Raw genomic sequence first — 18,370 nt, forward strand, 5'->3', positions numbered from 1 at the left:
CTGTTATTTTACCTTTTAAAAATAATTCTAGCATTCGTTTAGAAAATATTGTGTTTGTACCGTCTATGAGACGAAAATTAGTTTCGGTTTCACTTTTGGACAAAGCTGGTTATTCAATTCAACAAAATAATAATATTATTAAAATTTCTTACGATTCACATGTTGTTGCTGATGCCTTTTTAAGTGATGGTCTATATCGCTTAAATGTGTTGAATAATTTTTTTTCCTGCAATGCATGTTGAAAATATTGCCCACAAAAGATCTGTTATGAGTAAAATGTCTTACCTATTATAACATAGTGTTATAGGCATCTTAGTCATATTTCTAAAGAAAGAATTGAACGATTGATGAAGGATGGATTGTTATATGAGTCATTGTTAGTGTTCCCCATTGAGACCGGACGGATTGCTATATGGGTCATTCTATCTTTGGCTATATAAGTAGTGTGGCCACTAAAAAGTCTAAAATCTTTTTTAGAAACTATTTTTCTCAAAACTCAAAAGTTTTAACATTGTTTTGTTGTCCTCAATTAACGTTGACGTCCAAGTGGGAGAATGTTGGAATTTGGACTTACATTAATTGTTTATAGCTTGAAAGATAGTGATGTAGTCCAAGTGATGGATAAATAAAAGGTCTAATATTAAATATTATGTGTGTGGATAAGTGATGCTCAATAACAAATGGCCTGCGATAGGTAGAAACTCTTTATAAGTAGAGGTCAACTTCTCTTTCCCTAGCTATCAGAAAACTCTAGCGTATTATGCCTCTTGAATACGCGGTAACGATAGATGTCCCATCTGTCAAGTTCTCTGGATTTCTGCTATGGCTGCTAATTAATTATGTAACGTCTTTTACGTCGAGTATTCTGTTCAGTGGAAATGTTGTATTCGTAAAAGTTGAGGGACCAGAGTGAAGTTAATGACATAACATACGGACTGAAGTGCCGTTTTAGCTCTAATTACAGAGCTCTTAAGAAGAGTTTGTCCTAACTCCTAACTTCCTTATTAAATGAAAGAGAAAGTGGGGTCCAAAATTGTCCTTTTCCAACAGTTTCTTCATGACTTGCTTTTTGGATTCCCAAAGTTCCGAACTTCAGCTGCCTCTTACCAAATTCAATCTCACCTTCCAGTCAAAATTGTTTATTTTTCAACAAAGATTTACTGCCTTCAAATGGAATTTAACTCTTCTTCTCCAAATACAATTCGTGTTGTTTCCACTTTTGCTTCACCATTTGAGGGTTCTCCAGACCAAAATGATTCCTCCAATTCTTCTTCAAGCAGAAAACCACTTAGTTTATGGCCAGGAATGTATCATTCTCCTGTGACTAATGCTCTTTGGGAAACAAGGTCTAAGATTTTTGAAAGACTTCTTGATCCACCACTTGATGCTCCCCCACAAAGTGAATTGCTTAAGAAAACCCCAGCAGAGAGCAGGACTTCAATTCTTTATAATTTCTCCACTGATTATATACTGAGGGAACAGTACAGGGATCCTTGGAATGAGGTCAGAATCGGGAAGTTGCTTGAAGATCTCGATGCTCTTGCTGGCACTATCTCTGTCAAGGTACATTCCTTTTTCAAGATAGTGTTATCCGTGCCAATTTCGTATTTGATTAATTCTATGTCTTTATTTGCATTGCTGCATAACACTTGAACTTTTCATGGGGTGGAGAAGGGTAGAGAGGCAGGCCATTATCCACGAGTTTTGAACCGTTCACCATTGGCCTCCGGGATTTCTTGGATATTAAAAATAGAAAAAAATTGAACTTTCATGGGTTGAATTTAGAAGTCTAAGGTTGGTTGTTCTGTTGCACATACATGCTTATCTTCGTTCAAATTTTCAGTGTTTCCATGTATTTTAATGCCTGATTCCATTGGCTAAAACTATTTATGAATATAGTTCAACTAAATTACTTATTTAGTCCTATTTTGCATATTTATGAGAGTTCAAGTTGAACTAAGTTTCCTGTCTTTGTTTCATGTAAGAACTCTAAGCAGATGAAGTCCTTGTACAGAGGACATGCTCTTTCTCTTAGATAAACAACAAAACAAGATCAGGGTTACAACTGTAATATACTGTGAGCAGTCACCATCCAACCTCACCAACAAAGTTACGTATTGATTTGCATGGATTGTAAGCTTAGTGTAAGTAATAGCTTCATCTGGCAAGGTTATGTGGGGGAACAGGATGATGGCTTCTTGGATTAGTAGAGTTCTTATATCAACCGAGTAGGATGAGAGATTCCCAGACTTAGTTCACATGCCTACCAACAACTGACAGTTGTCCTATTATTTTTACAATGTGGAGGTCCATCACTGTTTCAGAATAGAAAATATGTCAGTAAAATAGCATGACGTCAAAAAATGGAAAAGGAATGGTGGGACATCTACCAAGTTTCATGTCGGCGATTGATGGTGTACCATATTGGTTGAAGGAGTGAGTTGTTGTCTCCTTATATTGTTGTGGACAATTCATACCTCATGAGCTAACTTTTAAGGCTGAGTTAGCCCCAACATCAATTTTCATAACATGGTATCAGAGGCAGACTCATCTCTATTGTTATGTTATCCAATGTTGGGCCCCCTATATTAAGTTATTCACGAGCTATATGTCAGTTTTGTACATGTTGCGGAGGGGGAAAGTGGTGTTATAGAGTGTCTCATATTGGTTGATGGAATGAGCTGCAATCTCCTTATATGGTCTTGGGTATTCCGAAGCTCATGTGCTATCTTTTGAGGTTGAGTAGGCCCAAGGTCAATTTACTTAACTTGGTATCAGATTTAGACTCATCCTTATTGTTGTGTTACCCAGTGTTGGGTCCCCTCGTAATGTTATCCGCGCTCCGAATATTCAGTGCGGCATGTAGGAGGGGATAGGAGGGAGGGTAAGGTACTAGAGTGTCCCAAATAGGTTGAGAAAATGAAATGTAGTTCGTTTATGGTCTTGAGCAGTCCTCATCCTTTGAGGTTGACTTTTGGGGTTGAGAAAGTCCATTTTCTCAACAATGAAATGAATTGTAGTCTCCTTATATGCTCCTAGGCAATCCTGAATTAGTTGTTTGTTTAAGTTAGGCCTAAAGTTATTTTCAGACCTATCCTTGTTATATATTTCGATATTGCGCCCTCCTAGTATATTATCGGATTAGTTACCTCCTATAGCAAAGGTTGATACCTTATTTATTTTAAATAAATACCCTTTTAAAAAATTATATTCCATAGCTACCTTTTGATTTTTTATAGCCAAATATCTATTTATGGTCACCTCCTACCCTTAAGCCATAAAATAAGCTTTGTATTATTTTTCTCTCTCATATCCCCTCAAATTTCTCATATCCCCTCAAATTTCTCCTATCCCCTACCCCATATCTATTCTCCCTCTCTCTCTCTCTACTTCCCGATGTCTTCTCCTCCACCGGATCAAGGCTGAAGATGAAAGCACTGGACTTCGGCGTCTGTTGCTTCTACTTTTGATAAGCGGCGGAGAACACGACTTCTCCTCCGAAGATGGAGAAGAATCCGTCGATGGAGGCAGTCTATTAGAGCGGCTTCTAAGTTTCTTCTTCTCCCCTTCATCACATGCTTTGTCTTCAATCCGGTAATTATGTGCTAATCGTTGGCAACCGGAGGCAGCGGTGACGGCGAGCGAGGGCTGGATACTGATGCTGCTTCAACGAGACGACATTAGAGTTGTTCTTGAACAAAGACGATGGAGTTGGGGGCTGAGCAACTTGAATTTTCTGTTAATATATTTCAATGTATTTCAATGTATCTCGTTGCATTTCATTGTATTGTATTTCAATGTATTCTATGTATTTCATTGTATTCACTGTCTCGCTATATTCTATAAATGTATTCATATGTTTTTTTTAATTAATATAATTTATGTATTCAGATGTATTATATAATTTCTCTGAAGATTGATATGTTTTTGGGTGTTTTTCGGTTGATAATCTTTTTTATAATTGGAAATACAAAATTTGTGTGTTATAATTGAGTTGTTGAGTTATATTAGGAGTCTATTATGTTAATTGATTCACTTTCTATTTAAAAACAGTGTAATCCACTATTTCACGCCGTGAATACAGTCGAATACAATAATTTGTCCAGCTGTAATCCCATGTTTCACGCCAGGGTTACTGCCCTGTCTCGGATTTTGAATCGAACCTCTTTTGGGATTGAACGGACTTTAATCGAAGTGTTCTCAACTGAGAACACTTCGATTAAAGTCTATTAGACCCCAACCTTCTTGTTTAAACGGACAAAAACTCGGATTCTGGATTTCTAGGGTTCTTAGGGCGGATTTGGGATTCAGGTTTTTCTGGTTAGATTCGGACCAAACCAAGCTTGATTTGGTCACGAGGGAGGTCAGGGGAGTACCTGGCATGGATTTGGGGGGGTTTGGCATGGGTTGGGGTCCGGCTCGAATCTTCAAATGAAGATTCGAGACGGTGGGGGAAGATTCGAGACCCACGGCTTGTGGATCTGTGTTCAGGGGGTCGACGGGGTGCTATCAGTGGTCTATCCAGCCGATCAGGCCCGAAATAGCCACAGTAGTCATGTCCTCCAAGTGCTTATTTTGAGTGTGGTAAGGTGAGGGAGACGAAGATGGGGGAGGGGGGTCTGGCTCGGGGGTGCGGGGTGAGGGATGAGGAATTATATACGGGGTGGGTTGTTTGATCCTGGCCGTTGGATCAAGTGGGATAAATGGCCAGGATCCTTTCGTCAATGGGAACGACGTCGTGTGGTTTAAAACGTGAGACTGGGTCGGTCTCAAACGGGAACGGGTCGGGCTATGAGGCGTGTTTAGGACCGTGGGATCGAGGGAGATGAACGGCTCAGATCAAAGCTCCCGAAACGACGGCGTTTCGTTCGTCTGAGGGGCTGAGCCAAGGACTGGGCCAATGTATAGCTTTGGGCCTGATTTTCTTTGGTTTGACATGAGCCCAAATCCGGGTTTTCTTCGATTTAAACTCCTTTCTTTTCCTTCTTTTAATTTCTAAATAAAATTCCGAACTAAATTGTAAAATCAAAATAAAACTATACTAATATTAATTACTACTTAAACAACAATTATCACACATATTAACATTTAATTAAAATAAAATCACTCAATGACAACAAAAATAGAATAAAAGATGCGTATTTTTGTGGTTTTTCCTAAAACTAAATTATGGTTTGATTAATTCCTAATAGTAGAACGATATCCTAAACTTACACACGATACATATATTTTTTATATTTTTATTTGACAAAACTAAAACAATCACAGATAAAACTACAGACAACTAACAAAATGTCACGTAAATTCAAAAAATTGTACAACAAAACCATTTGTTTTTATTTTTCGATTTCTTTTGGAGCAATTGTAACGTAGACAAAAATCACGTGCTCACACACCCAAATACAATAATTTGTCTAGTTGTAATCCCCCGTTTCACGCCTAGAAATACTACTGTATTCATGAATTCAGTAGCTTAAATACATCGAATACACTCTAAAAAATCTGAAAACATAGCTATAAGGAGTAATATAATAAATGGTAGTTACAACTAGCTAATAACCACTAAAACATAGTGGTTTCTGAAAGTTTCTCTATATAGAACAACTAGAGATGTCAAGAAAAAGTGAGAAGCCCAAACAACATCTTCTACATCTAGTGAAGGTAAAAATTGCATGAGGCGTCCTATTTGGTCGCCCTCTAATGAGAGTAGTATATACGCAGTCCTTACCCCTACCTTGTGAAGGTAGAGAGGTTGTTTCCATAAGACTCTCGGCTCAATAAAGTAAAATCACAGCAATTATGACAAAAGTTCACACTAGTTATATTTTCCTTATATGGTCTTCAATTCTTATCTTGTGAGCTAGCTTTTAAAGTTGAGGTTGTTTCAAGATCTATTTTCTTAACAACGATGAAGCTGAAAGCAGTAAAATGGATTTGAGGAAGAGAACCTAAAACCTTATTCCATGAAATGAATATTCTGAAAGGAAAAGGGGGTGACTGATTGAGATAAGATTCAGCAGGACATATCACAGATAGCTTGGGACGAATTTTTCCCACATAGGAGACTTGCTGAAAACATAAACACATAAGTTGGTTAAAAGAGGGAGACAATAATATCAAGCTCTTCTGATGCATGGTTTGTGCCCTTAAAAGATACAATTTCCTTAAAACATAGAAATCAACAGAGACGAGCTCTTGAAGGATAATGGAGCTTGGCAAATGATGCTACAGTATTATCAGACACTACATACTGAAGAAGGAAGCCTAGAGACAAGGCATGGATGGTGTTACTATCTCGAGTATTAGCCATGAGAATGAGAAGGAGCTTGAGAAACCTTTCAGGAAGAGGTGGTTAAACAAGTTATTTTGTCATTGCTTAGGTAATGAGGCACCAAGGTTTGATGGTTTGCACTCTAACCCTAACACTTCAACATTGTAGGGAAATGGTTTTAAAAAAAAGATGTGTTGGAACGCATAGATATGTCCATTTTTTGTGGACCATTTGGGATAAGTTTCAGTTCATCATTTAATAGTTTTGATGCCCAAGAGAAGAGGGGCATCTGATATAGAGCATGTACAAAATCATGGCAAAAATAGTATAAACAAGGTATAGGATAGTAATGGATTAGAATCTTTTACTTAGAGTGCCTTTGTGAGGGAAGACAAATCTTGGATGCAAGTTTTATTTCGAATGAGACAGTGTACTCGAGGCTCAGAAGTGGAAGATCATGGTTTACGTGCTAAGAAGATATGGGAAAGACCACGTAAAAAGGAAGTTCTTACATAAATACTACTGCACAATGGGCTTTTGGGGACAAAAAGTTGATACATTATCACATATCCACCTTAAAGTTCTCCATAATGATTAAGGGGACTCCTATGGCTTTTCCAGTAATAGACGCATTAGACAAGGAAACTCGTCATCTCTTGAGTATAACTCATTGAGCAATTCATAAATTTAGGCTTCTGAATGGATTTGTGGCGATCGAGGGAATGAAGGAAAAGATCCATATTTCACATCTTTTATTCCTAGATGATAAAATGATATTGGGCGAATCACACATAAGACATGTATGATTATTGTTCAAAAATATGTATATGGTTTCAGGTTAATCTAGAAAATGTATAGATATAATGAAGTAAGATTATATTCCCATAGGAGAAGCACAGACCATACAAGAATTAACATTATCATATGGATATAAGGTGGCTAATCTCCTGAGAACTTATATGATCCCACTTTCTATCATTCATCTACTCCTCCATCTCAAACTAGTTGAGATAGGCTATTTGAATCCTCTATACTCCATCCACTCTACTTGAGCCCATTTATCTGACCCTACCTTAGGGTGGTGACTGGTGATGCGAAAAATTTAAAGAAGATTGGAGAATAGAAAAAGCAATATTTTTCCAATAGGGGTGTAAAAACTCTTGTAGAAGCGACACTTTCAAGCCGGTAGTTCACAACTCATGTTATTGCTCACCATTTTGCTTCTATTAGCTTGAGTAAGAAATTTACATGACTTTTTGTGGTGTGAAGCAACAGTAGAGAGGAGATATTTGCAGTAGAATGCGACAGGGTCATGGCCTCAATTTGAGCAAAAGTTTTGGATTCAGTAAAATAAAGATTCAGCATGCTTTATTCAGAAGTGGTTATCAAGATTTGCATGCGGAGAAATGATGAGGACGGTAGTTCTTGGAAAATATAGATGTCACAACATAGTTGGTTCTACAATGAAGTTAATACTTCAGATGGGACATGTCACATGCCTATGGAAAGGAATCATGAGGTGAATGAAAGAATTCTCTAGATTCATTGGATTCATAATGAATAATGACAACCGCATTCAATTTTAGTTGGATATATGATGTGGAGAGTTGGCTAAGAAAGTTTCCTGATATATTCTCAATCATGACTAACAAATGGTAGCCAAAATATTAAGAATATAGGCAGTTCATGTGTTATGTGATATCTCATTCTGGAGATCCATTCATGACTGGGAATGGAGACATTGCAGAATTCCTTCAGAAACTTAACGTCACACACAAGTTGGATGCTGGTAATGGTACGGAAAAAATAAGGTACTGAAGAAAGTGACTTTCTCTACATGGTGTTTGCATTTAGGTTGTAACCCAAATGTGGATAAAAGGAGGAATTGCATAGTAGTGAAATGATACTGCTCTGCATGGGCAAAAGAAGTGGTGATGATGTGGATCGCCTACTGTTAACTTCGTGGTGGAGTTATGCACATCAACTATTCCTCTTTAATATGTTATAGGTATTACCTTAAAAGATGGCAAAGTTTTTAGCAAGTTGGAGGTGAGAAAAGTTGAACAAGAAAGAAAGAAGCATGGAATATTTCTTTCTTGTATTTTTTGGTTGATTTGGAGAGAAATAGTAGAATTTGTAGGGTGTGGAGAACTCTATGTGGGGTGTTAAAGTGTTTGTTTTTCTCATTTATATTTTGGTGCAAACAAGATCTTCATTTCATAGATAGGTGGATGGATCTTGTGGACTTTAATGTGCTTCCTTACTTTTGTGTTTCGACACTGCCTTGGCATAATTATAATTAGTATTTGATTTTTTTTTAAGGAATAATAATGTTGTGCGCTGTATGATTTTTGGAACTTTTTCCTTAGAGAGCGACATTCTTTAGTGCTAGCTTATGTACTTTAATATATTATTGGGATGTGTCTGCTAAACTTGTTGGTTGAATCAGCATTGCTCGGATGTTGATAGCATGACTAGACCACTCTATTTGGTGACTGCCTCCGTTGATAAAATGGTGCTGAAGAAGCCAATCAGTGTTGACACTGATCTGAAAATGGTTGGTGCAGTTATTTGGGTTGGCTTTTCTTCAATTGAAATTCAACTTGACGTTATACAGTCATCAAGTGGTATTTTCTTAAACTGAATTCATTTACTAGAATTATGCAACATTTTTTCATTAGCTGCTCGTCTAAAGTGTATCAACTAATATCATTTAGTTAACCACTTTCATACTTTAAAAAAAAAGTATCTTTAAGTTAGTGACAAAGACTGATACTTACAGAGAACCAGAAAGTGTTTACATAGTTTACCATACATAGGTACCTAGTGTATGAATATGTTAAATTCAAAAACAGTTACGATCTAGCCTAAACCTGGTTTTGAGACTTAATCTTGCTTTTTCTTATTTAAGTCCGCATCGGCCGGTAAAATCTCATGTTGACAATACTATTTAAATCGTTTCGTCTTTAACTTTTATGGTTGTACCCCTAAGACATGGCATTTTATAGTTGAAGTATGCCAACATTGCCATCATCCCCAAATTTTACTTGATGCAAAGTTCGTGAATGTAGATCTTCTCTCCCTATAGAAACTAACACTTCTTTGTCAACCCTAGCCACATATTCTAAATGTTTGTATTATTGTGACAAGTGATAACCTAGAGTGTTGTTTCCTTTTCTATAAGCTGCTATTTTCACATCTCTCTCAGTCTCAGTTTCTCACATGTGGTTCTTATCTCTGCTGTCAACACCACCGAGACTCCCATTCTTGCTACAAATTTCCTTTTATTAAAGTTAAGATAGGGGCTTACATTTTACGGCTAACTCTTCATTGAATACAGTGGTAAATAAAAATGATTTTATCTGCTGGTCATTGCATGTGTCTTGCTTGTCTTTCTCATCTTTGGTCTCGTTAATCTTTTATTCATTTGATAACTAAATCCCACAAAATAACTTTGCGTTTTATGCTTTCACCTTTGTCAATTATAGACTTGTTCTTTCAACATTTGAGAAATCCAGTTTAACTTGGAGGATTTTCTTACAGGGAGTAGTGACCCCTCAGAATCAGTCGCTCTGACAGCAAACTTCATTTTTGTTGCTCGTGACTATAAGACAGGGAAAGCTGCTCCAGTGAATCGATTGTGTCCCGAGACAGAAGCAGAAAAGCTGCTCTATGAAGCAGCAGAAGCTAGAAATAACATTAGGAAAAGAAAGAGAGGGGAGGACAAAAGGGAGATTGAAAATGGGGGAGTTAACAGACTTGAAGAACTATTAGCTGAAGGTAGAATATTCTGTGACATGCCAGCATTGGCAGATAGGGACACCATTCTTCTCAGAGATACCCGCCTTGAAAATTCTTTGATTTGTCAGCCCCAGCAAAGAAATATTCATGGTCGTATCTTTGGGGGTTTCCTGATGCTCAGAGCATTCGAACTAGCATTTTCAACGGCTTATGCTTTTGCTGGCCTGATGCCGTCCTTCCTAGAGGTTGATCATGTTAATTTCCTTAGGCCTGTAAGTGCATTTACTTGAACATCTCCTCTTCAGTTATCACTGTTAACTTGATTCATAGTGGAGCTATTTCGATTCTTTTACGAAGGGGTAGGGTTGGTCTCACACCAACACCAGAATACATCACCAGCATACCTAATACCTGTTACCCATGAATAAAACTAGGACAACGAAATGCCTACGGTTAAAAACCACCGACATGTCAAGATCCAATCCACCAGAATACTTGTTAGCTACATACAAATTGAAAATGAAGAAGTGCTCTTTGTTCCTCCAGGGCTAAATACTTTTCATGACTGATCAGTTGAATCATAACCAGCTACAAGAAAGGCCCTACTTTTGTATGTGAATATGGAAAAGATGAAATACTAGTATATGTTAAAGGAAATTGTTGCTTTATCACTAGTATCATTCAAGTGACAAAAAGAGAGGAGTGTATCATTTTAACATTATCTTTCCAAGTTTATTCCAGAGGTGCATTTGTTCCTGTTGCAGGTGGATGTTGGAGACTTTTTACGTTTTAAATCATGTGTACTTTACACTGAACACGAGAACACTGATCAACCTCTGATCAATGTAGAAGTTGTTGCTCATGTTACTAGGCCAGAGCAGAGGTCTAGTGAGGTATATTGAACTTCTTAAAACAAACTAGTCCCTCTATTACATTTTGTGTGGCATTCTTTCTTTGTGAGTCTGTTCTATAAAAATGATACATTTCTAAACTTGGAAATTCTTGAACTTTAAAATTGTCATTTTACTCTTAATGACATGCACTTATTATTATAGAAATGGTCATGGTATGTTTTTAAGGCCGCAAGTTCTAAGAGTAATTTTGGTATGTAGTAAAAGTCTTTCTTTTTAAAACTCTGCGTTTAAATAAAAATGGCTTTACGAAATAAAACCACGGGAGTAGTTAATGCTATAGCAGAAACAGTTTACTCTTGCTAATGTAGCAATCTACAAAATCCTGAAACTGCTCTTATTCTGTAACCTGAAATGCAGGTATCCAATAGGTTCTACTTCACATTTACTGTCCGTCCAGAGGCTAAGGCCAATAATTCTCAATTCAGGATCCGGAAGGTTGTTCCAGCTACAGAAGAGGAAGCCCGTAGGGTCCTGGAACGCATGGATGCTGATCATCTGCAGTCAATTAATTATACCTGCAAATGAACTTCTAATTACAAAACTAAATAGATGGCGATTTGAGTTTTAACATGTAAGTAAGACAGTCCATGGAAATTGAAACTGAGACCGGTGTTGTAATTTATATTACTAGATTACTTATATAACTTACCTAGGAGATGAGGCTGAATGATGGAACAAAGTTCTAAATTAGGAAAGACAGTTATACGCTGACATTCCTCTTTTATTACAAATCTAAATAGAAATGTTTCTTTGGTAATGCTACTTCTGTTATTTATGTTTCAAGTTACAGCCATCAAGATTTGTGTATGCAAACTTGGGCAGGTATCGCCAGTTATAGATTTTTTTTTTTAACATGATTTTGAGTGATTTCTTTTGGAATTCATTTCTACAATATCAGTCTTAACGGAAATTGTTTTCTGGTTTTCCAAAATACTAGTAGTAGCTATTTAAAGACTTCTTTCAAGTAGAATGGGGAATTGCCATCAATTATTGCCAAAACGGAGGTGAAAGCATTTTTAGGAGTATTTGTTTTTGAATTTAAGTTTTATACACTAACAATAGTATATTAATATAACCTATAACAAGTGACATTTCACAGCAAACATGATATAGTAACATAGAAAATAGAGTCATAATCTGATAAAATCAGTTGAATTATACTTACAACTTTGCACTGTAAGTAAATATAACTTAAAATCATTGCTCATTATGCAATACACAACTGCTTCTAGCTTTTCTCTCCCTAAAATCCGTGGGGAGATTGCATTATGTCGTTACTTTCTCCTGCAATCATGCTTTCTTGTTGCCTTCTATAAGGTAAGTTCTTTTTGAACCAACGGTCAAATAAAGCTGAAGGCAACCAGTACACAGCTGGCTCACAATGTTAAATTTTAAAAGTTACTTTCCTTTTTTGGATGGAGGTATCCTATTTCACCTCCAACCCTGGCCATAACACTCAAATGTTTCACTTTACAAATAGCACTCGCCAATTCCTGCATTCTTGATTTGGAGGCTCTGATCTTACAAACTTAAAACATAAAATGTTTCTGGCGACACGCTTTCGATATTTGCTAAAGAACTGCTCTTTATATATCTATCGGAATGGATACATTTCCAGAACTTGTACAATGAACTATATAAATACAAAATTTAAAAAAAAAACATTAAATGTACCTTAAAGGCAGGCACAGTCTCAGACAAACTCCTAGTGGCCTTTATAGTAGTAGATTACATTGGTTTTGGCCATAAACAAAAATCTAGGGTTCTGCCTGCTATAAGCTAATATTGTTATTATTAAGGGGATGAACTGTCATCGTCGGAGAAACTATGCTGCCTTATTGCAGTCAACCCGCCAATGGCTGGTTGTAGAGTTGGATTTACTGGAACTGGAAACTTGTGGGCAGAACTAACTATTGTATGTTCATTTATCATCCCAACTTCCTTGCAAACGCGATCAAGAACCATTAGGAAGTCTCTCACCACCATAAAGATTCTAAAAGGGTGAGCCTCTTCTCTGGCTGAATTTCCGTGGAAGTATTCAGTTATTTCTTTCACCAATGACATGGCGACACTTTCTAGGGCTTGGAGCCTTATGATCTCCTCCTCTGCCATTTTCATAAACCTTCTCATGGACTCGGAAAATTCTTCTATGCTGCTGTCCTTCAATCCAACTGCTTCAATTGATCGGACAACTTCAGCAATGTTTCCAATCCCTTTAGAAAGCTTTAAGACCTCACTGTGAAGCACTTCTGAATCCATCGCAGCAGCCTTCTTAACATTTATAAGCTCTGAACTAAGGTTTGAAACAACTTGGAGGCCAAGCTTCCGGCACTTAGCATCATCACTAATGGTCGACTGTTGATCTTGATCTCCACCAGAGAGACGAGCTCCTTCACTTCTTATGATCTCCTGTACCACAAAATGCAAGAGGGATGTTTTCCCATCAGCTCCCTTCACATCTGCAAGCTTTAGCAGTGTATCCAGTTTGAACGCATGTGCATCACCACGATTTGTCCCGACATTCATGCGGTTACCGGTCTTCAGCACTGCTTCCAGAAGCTTTAAGAACATTCTATTACTTCTCAGCTCTTCACAAGAAGCCTGTCAAGTAGCAAAGCTTATAACGATTGCAATTTCCAAGAAGACTTCTCATAAAAACTTAAGAAAAGACTTCCCAGTCTGCTATTCGTTTGTGTGAGCATATAATAAACATAGTATGAATACTTGAACTGGTTCAATTAACATGCAATTCCATCGCTCAAGAGAGAAGTACATGATTAGTTTATCACAAGTTCCAACAGTTCAAGTTAAAATACATGATTATTCCCTAGTCCAACAATTAGATGTCCTATTCATTGGCACTTCCTTCCAACAACACAGAATGCTATGTTTGAGTCTAATTAATCATAGGTACCAGCATATTTTCTTATTTAGCTTGTTATACATCAAGACGTTACAAAAACCTCTCCTCTGTCAAATCAAACTCGGAATTGTTTTGTGATTTTTAGAGAACTCAATATACAACTAGAAGCAAAATATGACTTGAAATAATTACCTCTAGAGTTTCAAATGACTTTTTGAGGTAGTCAACCTCAGAATCAAAATTTGAAATGTACAGCATAGCATCTACCCTTTTGAATGCAAAAGGTATATCAAGCACTGCTTTGAGAAACTTCTCAGCTGGCCCAAGCTTAAATGGAGAATCATCTTTATACTCTTTCAGCTTGCGTTCTTCTTCTTTCGATGGAGCCATCTTCAATAAACTCTCAAGAAGCTCAGTCCCTAGGGCATCAGCATTTCCTGAAAAAAGAATGTACTTCATTTCTAAATCCGAAAACATTATATATTCTAGATATGCTTGCACCCTAAAAGGAGAATTAGAAAAAGGATCATCTTATTGAAGGTAAAGAGCAACAATCAGCAGAAAACCCGAAATGTAGAGCTGTGGACATGGTTTGGGAATAGATACACCAATATGATTTACCAGAATCAAATAAAGTGAGATGCTATATCCTAATCAGAATTAATACCCTGAAATCCAGGGAGCAAATGCCAAATTACCCTTTGAACACCTATAAACTAGTCACGTATCAATACCTGCTAAGACAATGTGAATGTCTACACTATGTTCATTTATACAAGTAACATCAATGCAGGTAAATTGTTTAATACCAGAAGCACATATAAACTGGCATTTCTATGATCCAAGTAATTTTTCAGTTATAATTTACAAGTCCAAAAAAAACAGAGTAGAAGAATACCTTCTAAAAGTGCTTCGCATACTTCCTCAACAGTTACACTTAGTGCCCTTAGCTGAATTGAAATGTTCTGTGACTTCTTTGGGTCAAGTACCCTATTCTCTTGACTCTGCGAGGGAAGAACAGCGCGTCTAGTTGTTTCTTTTGGATTTGAAGTTGGAGTCTTCACAACAAACAAGGTTTCTATCATCTCTTCATCCAATCTGCAAATAATCAGCTATATTTAATTACCCAACAAAAAAATGAGGAGCATTTAAACATAAGTGTAACAACAAGAGTTAAGATTATCCTTACTTAAATGAACTTGATTTGAGTTGATCCCACACCGTTTCTCGATCAGAACTTGCTCTTACTTTATCCCAATGCAAAGTCTTTAACTTTGGTTTAGGAGTTTCCTCGTTTTCTATTTTCTGCTCATTCTTCTCAATGGGTTCCGAATTAGAAGGCAACTGATCCATTGGAGAAATCAATACTGGACTTTCAAGTGCTATAGGCCTTAAAGGAGTTACAAGAACTGGAGGCTTAGATGGTGGCTTCGAAGTTGGTGGCGTTAGAGTTTTTGGACTATCCCAATTTTTACATGGTGGTGGCGGTGGCGGAGGCGGTACACTAGCCGGAATACTAATCGAAAGAGGCGGTGGCGGCGGTGGTGGTGAGGCAACGGAAACTGGCTCAATCTGCTGTATCTGATTGGTGATTCTCGCCGGAGATTCAAGATTCTGATCCCAAACATTGAAACTTCGGGGCGAAGAGTCAATGCTTCTGCTTGAATATCTCTCCGGTGATGATGAACTAGGAGGAGATGGTGAATCAGATTCATTCCCCATGACTAATATCGGCACAAAATTTGCTCGCGGCGGAAGCGGAGGCGGAGGAGGCGGAGGAGAATACTGAGGTGGTGGAGCAGTATGAATAGCGACCAGTTCCGGTGACTTAGGCATTAAGCTTTTCGGACTCAAACTCACCGGCGGCGAAATGCTCAGTGATACAGACCGAGCCGGTGAACCCGAACAGGAACTGGAAGACGAGTACGAAGAAGATGAGCTGGACCTGGACCCACCACCAAAATTCTCTACCTCAACGGCGGCAAATGCCCTACGTGACACCGATCCAGTACCGATCGAACTTTCTCTGCCGTCCAAAGATCCTCTCGGAGAGTAAAACTCCTCATCCTCTTCAGTTCTACCCGAGATTACATCTGCATTATTATTATTGTCATTATTATTCCCATAATTTTGACTTAAATTCCGTCCAAGTAACGGCGGCAATGGATGGATCTCCGGCGAATCCATTTTTCTCGAAGCTGGGACACTAGTCACGTTGCCGCTACGACGACGTTGCGGAGGGTTGTGGGGCCCATCAATTCCACCATGTGAACTGACCATAGTACCCAAGTAAAGAAACTCCGAACTGGTCTGCGATGGTCTTTGTAGCTTAGGAATATGACTGCGGTTACCACTACTACTGTTATTACCATTATTACTATTAGCATTAGAATAGTTGAAGTGAGTGCTGCTGTTAGATCTCTGGGTTTTAGCATCACTAGTAGAAGCAGCTTGATTTCTTCGCTTGCGGATGTGCAAGAATACAGCGAGTGAGAGGACAAGGACAGCAGCGACGACGCAGATGATAGCGGTGGCGATAAGTTTGGAGGAAAGGGGTTTGGATTTAGCGGAATGGGGAAGGATAAGAGTAGAGATATTAGCAGGGAAAGAAGCAAAAGCAGAAGGGGAAGGTGGGGGAGGAGGAGAAGGGAAAGAGGGGAAAAAGGGAGTATTATTGTTATAGTTATTGTTATTAGGAGTAGTAGAAGAGTCAAAAGGGTATTTAGGAGTAGTAGTACCTGTCGGTGATGGAGAAGGTGGTTGTGAATCTACAGGGAAAAAGGGTTGGTGAAGAACACGGCGGTTGGTGGCGGAGACGGTGGCGGAGAAGAGGAGGAGGAAGAAGAAGAAGGAGGAGGATAACATGGCGGTGGTGGGTGTGAAAGGGAGAGGGGAGAAGATAGAGAAAGAGAGAGGAGTAAATGTAGCTAATTAGCTAAGAGAATTGGAAGCATTGTGAGGAGAGAGAGAAAAGTGGAGATCTGCATCAGTCAGCATAGCAGCATCTGCTGCATGGATTTGGAGTAGTAGTAATTGAGAGTGTGAAAAGGTAGAAAAGGAGAGATTTAGGGAGTAATTAGAGAGAAATGAGTGGAGCAGTACGTGCGTGGCTGCATCCAGCTAATATTCTGCTGCTCATTTTCCGCACTCAAACAACCCCAATTATAAATAGTAAATACTACTGTTTTCTTTTCAATTTGTCAGGCGAGTATGATGTTATTTACGGTATTCATCTCATTACAAGATTATTCAATACAAGTAATATTAATAGTAAAGGATGTTCGACTAAGCTACATTTATCTGTTCCTTAAATGCTTTGATTATGTTATATTTGCTTTTTTAAATGAGTAATTAATAGCCGCTACTCTCTCCCTTCATTCACTTTTACTTGTCCATTTTAGACTTTTTACGCCCTTAAGAAATACTCATTCCGATCCATAATAAATGACCAATTTACTTTTTTATTTTGGTCCAAATGAGTGTCCATTTATATAATCAAGAAAAAATTTAATTTGTTTTTTCCAAAATTACCCTTATGTATGTATCCCTAAAAAGTCATTTACTCCTCACATTTGAGAAGAGAAGTAACTGCTACTATAACTATGCTGTAATATTCAATTAAGGGTGTGCCCCAAGCAAATTGATCACTTATTGTGGACCGGAGGGAGTAATAAATATAGTATGTACTTTACCATACAACCCCTAATAATGATAGCCTTTTAAAAAGTCCAGGAAAATAAGTTTGAAAATTAGTAATTAATGATAAGGGTAAAAAGGCAAAAAAAAAAAAGATTGTTTTTCTCTTTATTTAGTATAATGGGCAAGTAAAAGTGAACGGAGAGAGTATATGCCTTCGGTTTAAGGTGGAATTTTGAAGGGAAAAAAGTGTAATGAATGCCTATTTAGTTTCCTATAGTGATAAATATTTAATATTTGGACCATTTTCTTTACCTAAAGTGCGAGATAAAAAGACCGGAAGAAGTATTTATTTGTTTAAACAGAAATATTTTTATCTACATATTGCTAACTCATGTATTATGATTTCAAGCATAAAAATACATAATTCTTGTATAGTTTAAATGCTAGTTTTAGTTAATATATCCAACAAAATATTGCATTAGTTATGTATGGATTATATTTTCTTATACCACAAATCCAATGTTGTAATTAAGTATATTTGTATAATATGTCGAAACTACTTTTACCTTATTCCGACAAATATTTTATTTTTACAAGACGACATTTGATTTACATGAAATTTAAAATCTAAGTTAATTTTATATTATAGTAGTAATAGTTGATAAAAATATAAAAGTAATGGTTGAAAAATTACGTTGCGAAAGACATTCAATCAGAATCTAAAATTGAATAATTAAGTGAATTTTGAATTTTAAAGGCTGCAAAAGATAGGTGCAATTATTTGTTAATACAATTTTGTCAACTATCTAAGAAAATTAATTGCAATACGGAATTGAAAGGATTATAAGAACTGAAGCAGTAGTTTAACGACTATAATTCCATATTGTACGGGTTATTAACAGTCCCCTTAAGAGAATATTATAATAAGTTGAAAGGTTAGTT

At 37.3% G+C, this 18,370-nt stretch overlaps 2 protein-coding genes across 4 annotated transcripts; one reads left to right on the top strand and one right to left on the bottom strand.

The window, feature by feature from the left end:
- Positions 1–1,032: 1,032 nt before the first annotated feature.
- On the top strand, positions 1,033–11,683 carry LOC107803412 (acyl-coenzyme A thioesterase 2, chloroplastic-like). Of its 3 annotated transcripts, none has more exons than XM_016627126.2 (5): positions 1,033–1,563; positions 8,721–8,898; positions 9,815–10,284; positions 10,777–10,905; positions 11,284–11,683. In XM_016627126.2, the coding sequence occupies exons 1-5, from the start codon at positions 1,171–1,173 to the stop codon at positions 11,449–11,451; spliced, it is 1,338 nt and encodes a 445-aa protein (XP_016482612.1). In that variant the 5' UTR covers positions 1,033–1,170; the 3' UTR covers positions 11,452–11,683. The 3 variants fall into 3 exon arrangements, with proteins under 3 accessions (XP_016482612.1, XP_016482613.1, XP_016482614.1); XM_016627127.2 differs by having other exon boundaries at positions 8,721–8,828; positions 9,883–10,284; XM_016627128.2 differs by lacking the exon at positions 8,721–8,898 and having other exon boundaries at positions 9,883–10,284.
- Positions 11,684–12,493: 810 nt separating this feature from the next.
- Positions 12,494–16,936, bottom strand: LOC107822536 (formin-like protein 1). The gene is made up of 4 exons (XM_016649094.2): positions 14,979–16,936; positions 14,688–14,887; positions 13,982–14,226; positions 12,494–13,527 (listed from the first exon to the last, which is right to left on the bottom strand). The coding sequence occupies exons 1-4, from the start codon at positions 16,652–16,654 to the stop codon at positions 12,721–12,723; spliced, it is 2,928 nt and encodes a 975-aa protein (XP_016504580.2). The 5' UTR covers positions 16,655–16,936; the 3' UTR covers positions 12,494–12,720.
- Between the last annotated feature and the right edge of the window lie 1,434 nt (positions 16,937–18,370).

The sequence above is a fragment of the Nicotiana tabacum genome, chromosome 22 (genome assembly GCF_000715075.1).
Source record: "Nicotiana tabacum cultivar K326 chromosome 22, ASM71507v2, whole genome shotgun sequence".
In the NCBI taxonomy this organism is placed as follows: domain Eukaryota; kingdom Viridiplantae; phylum Streptophyta; class Magnoliopsida; order Solanales; family Solanaceae; genus Nicotiana; species Nicotiana tabacum.

Coding starts and splice junctions, on each gene's coding strand:
- LOC107803412 (XM_016627126.2), top strand. CDS start 1,171: ATGGAATTTAACTCTTCTTCTCCAAATACAATTCGTGTTGTTTCCACT. Junction 1,564..8,720: donor CTGGCACTATCTCTGTCAAG/GTACATTCCTTT, acceptor TGGTTGAATCAG/CATTGCTCGGATGTTGATAG. Junction 10,285..10,776: donor ATGTTAATTTCCTTAGGCCT/GTAAGTGCATTT, acceptor TTCCTGTTGCAG/GTGGATGTTGGAGACTTTTT.
- LOC107822536 (XM_016649094.2), bottom strand. CDS start 16,654: ATGTTATCCTCCTCCTTCTTCTTCTTCCTCCTCCTCTTCTCCGCCACC. Junction 14,227..14,687: donor ATGCGAAGCACTTTTAGAAG/GTATTCTTCTAC, acceptor TTCTTTTTTCAG/GAAATGCTGATGCCCTAGGG. Junction 13,528..13,981: donor AGTCATTTGAAACTCTAGAG/GTAATTATTTCA, acceptor GCTACTTGACAG/GCTTCTTGTGAAGAGCTGAG.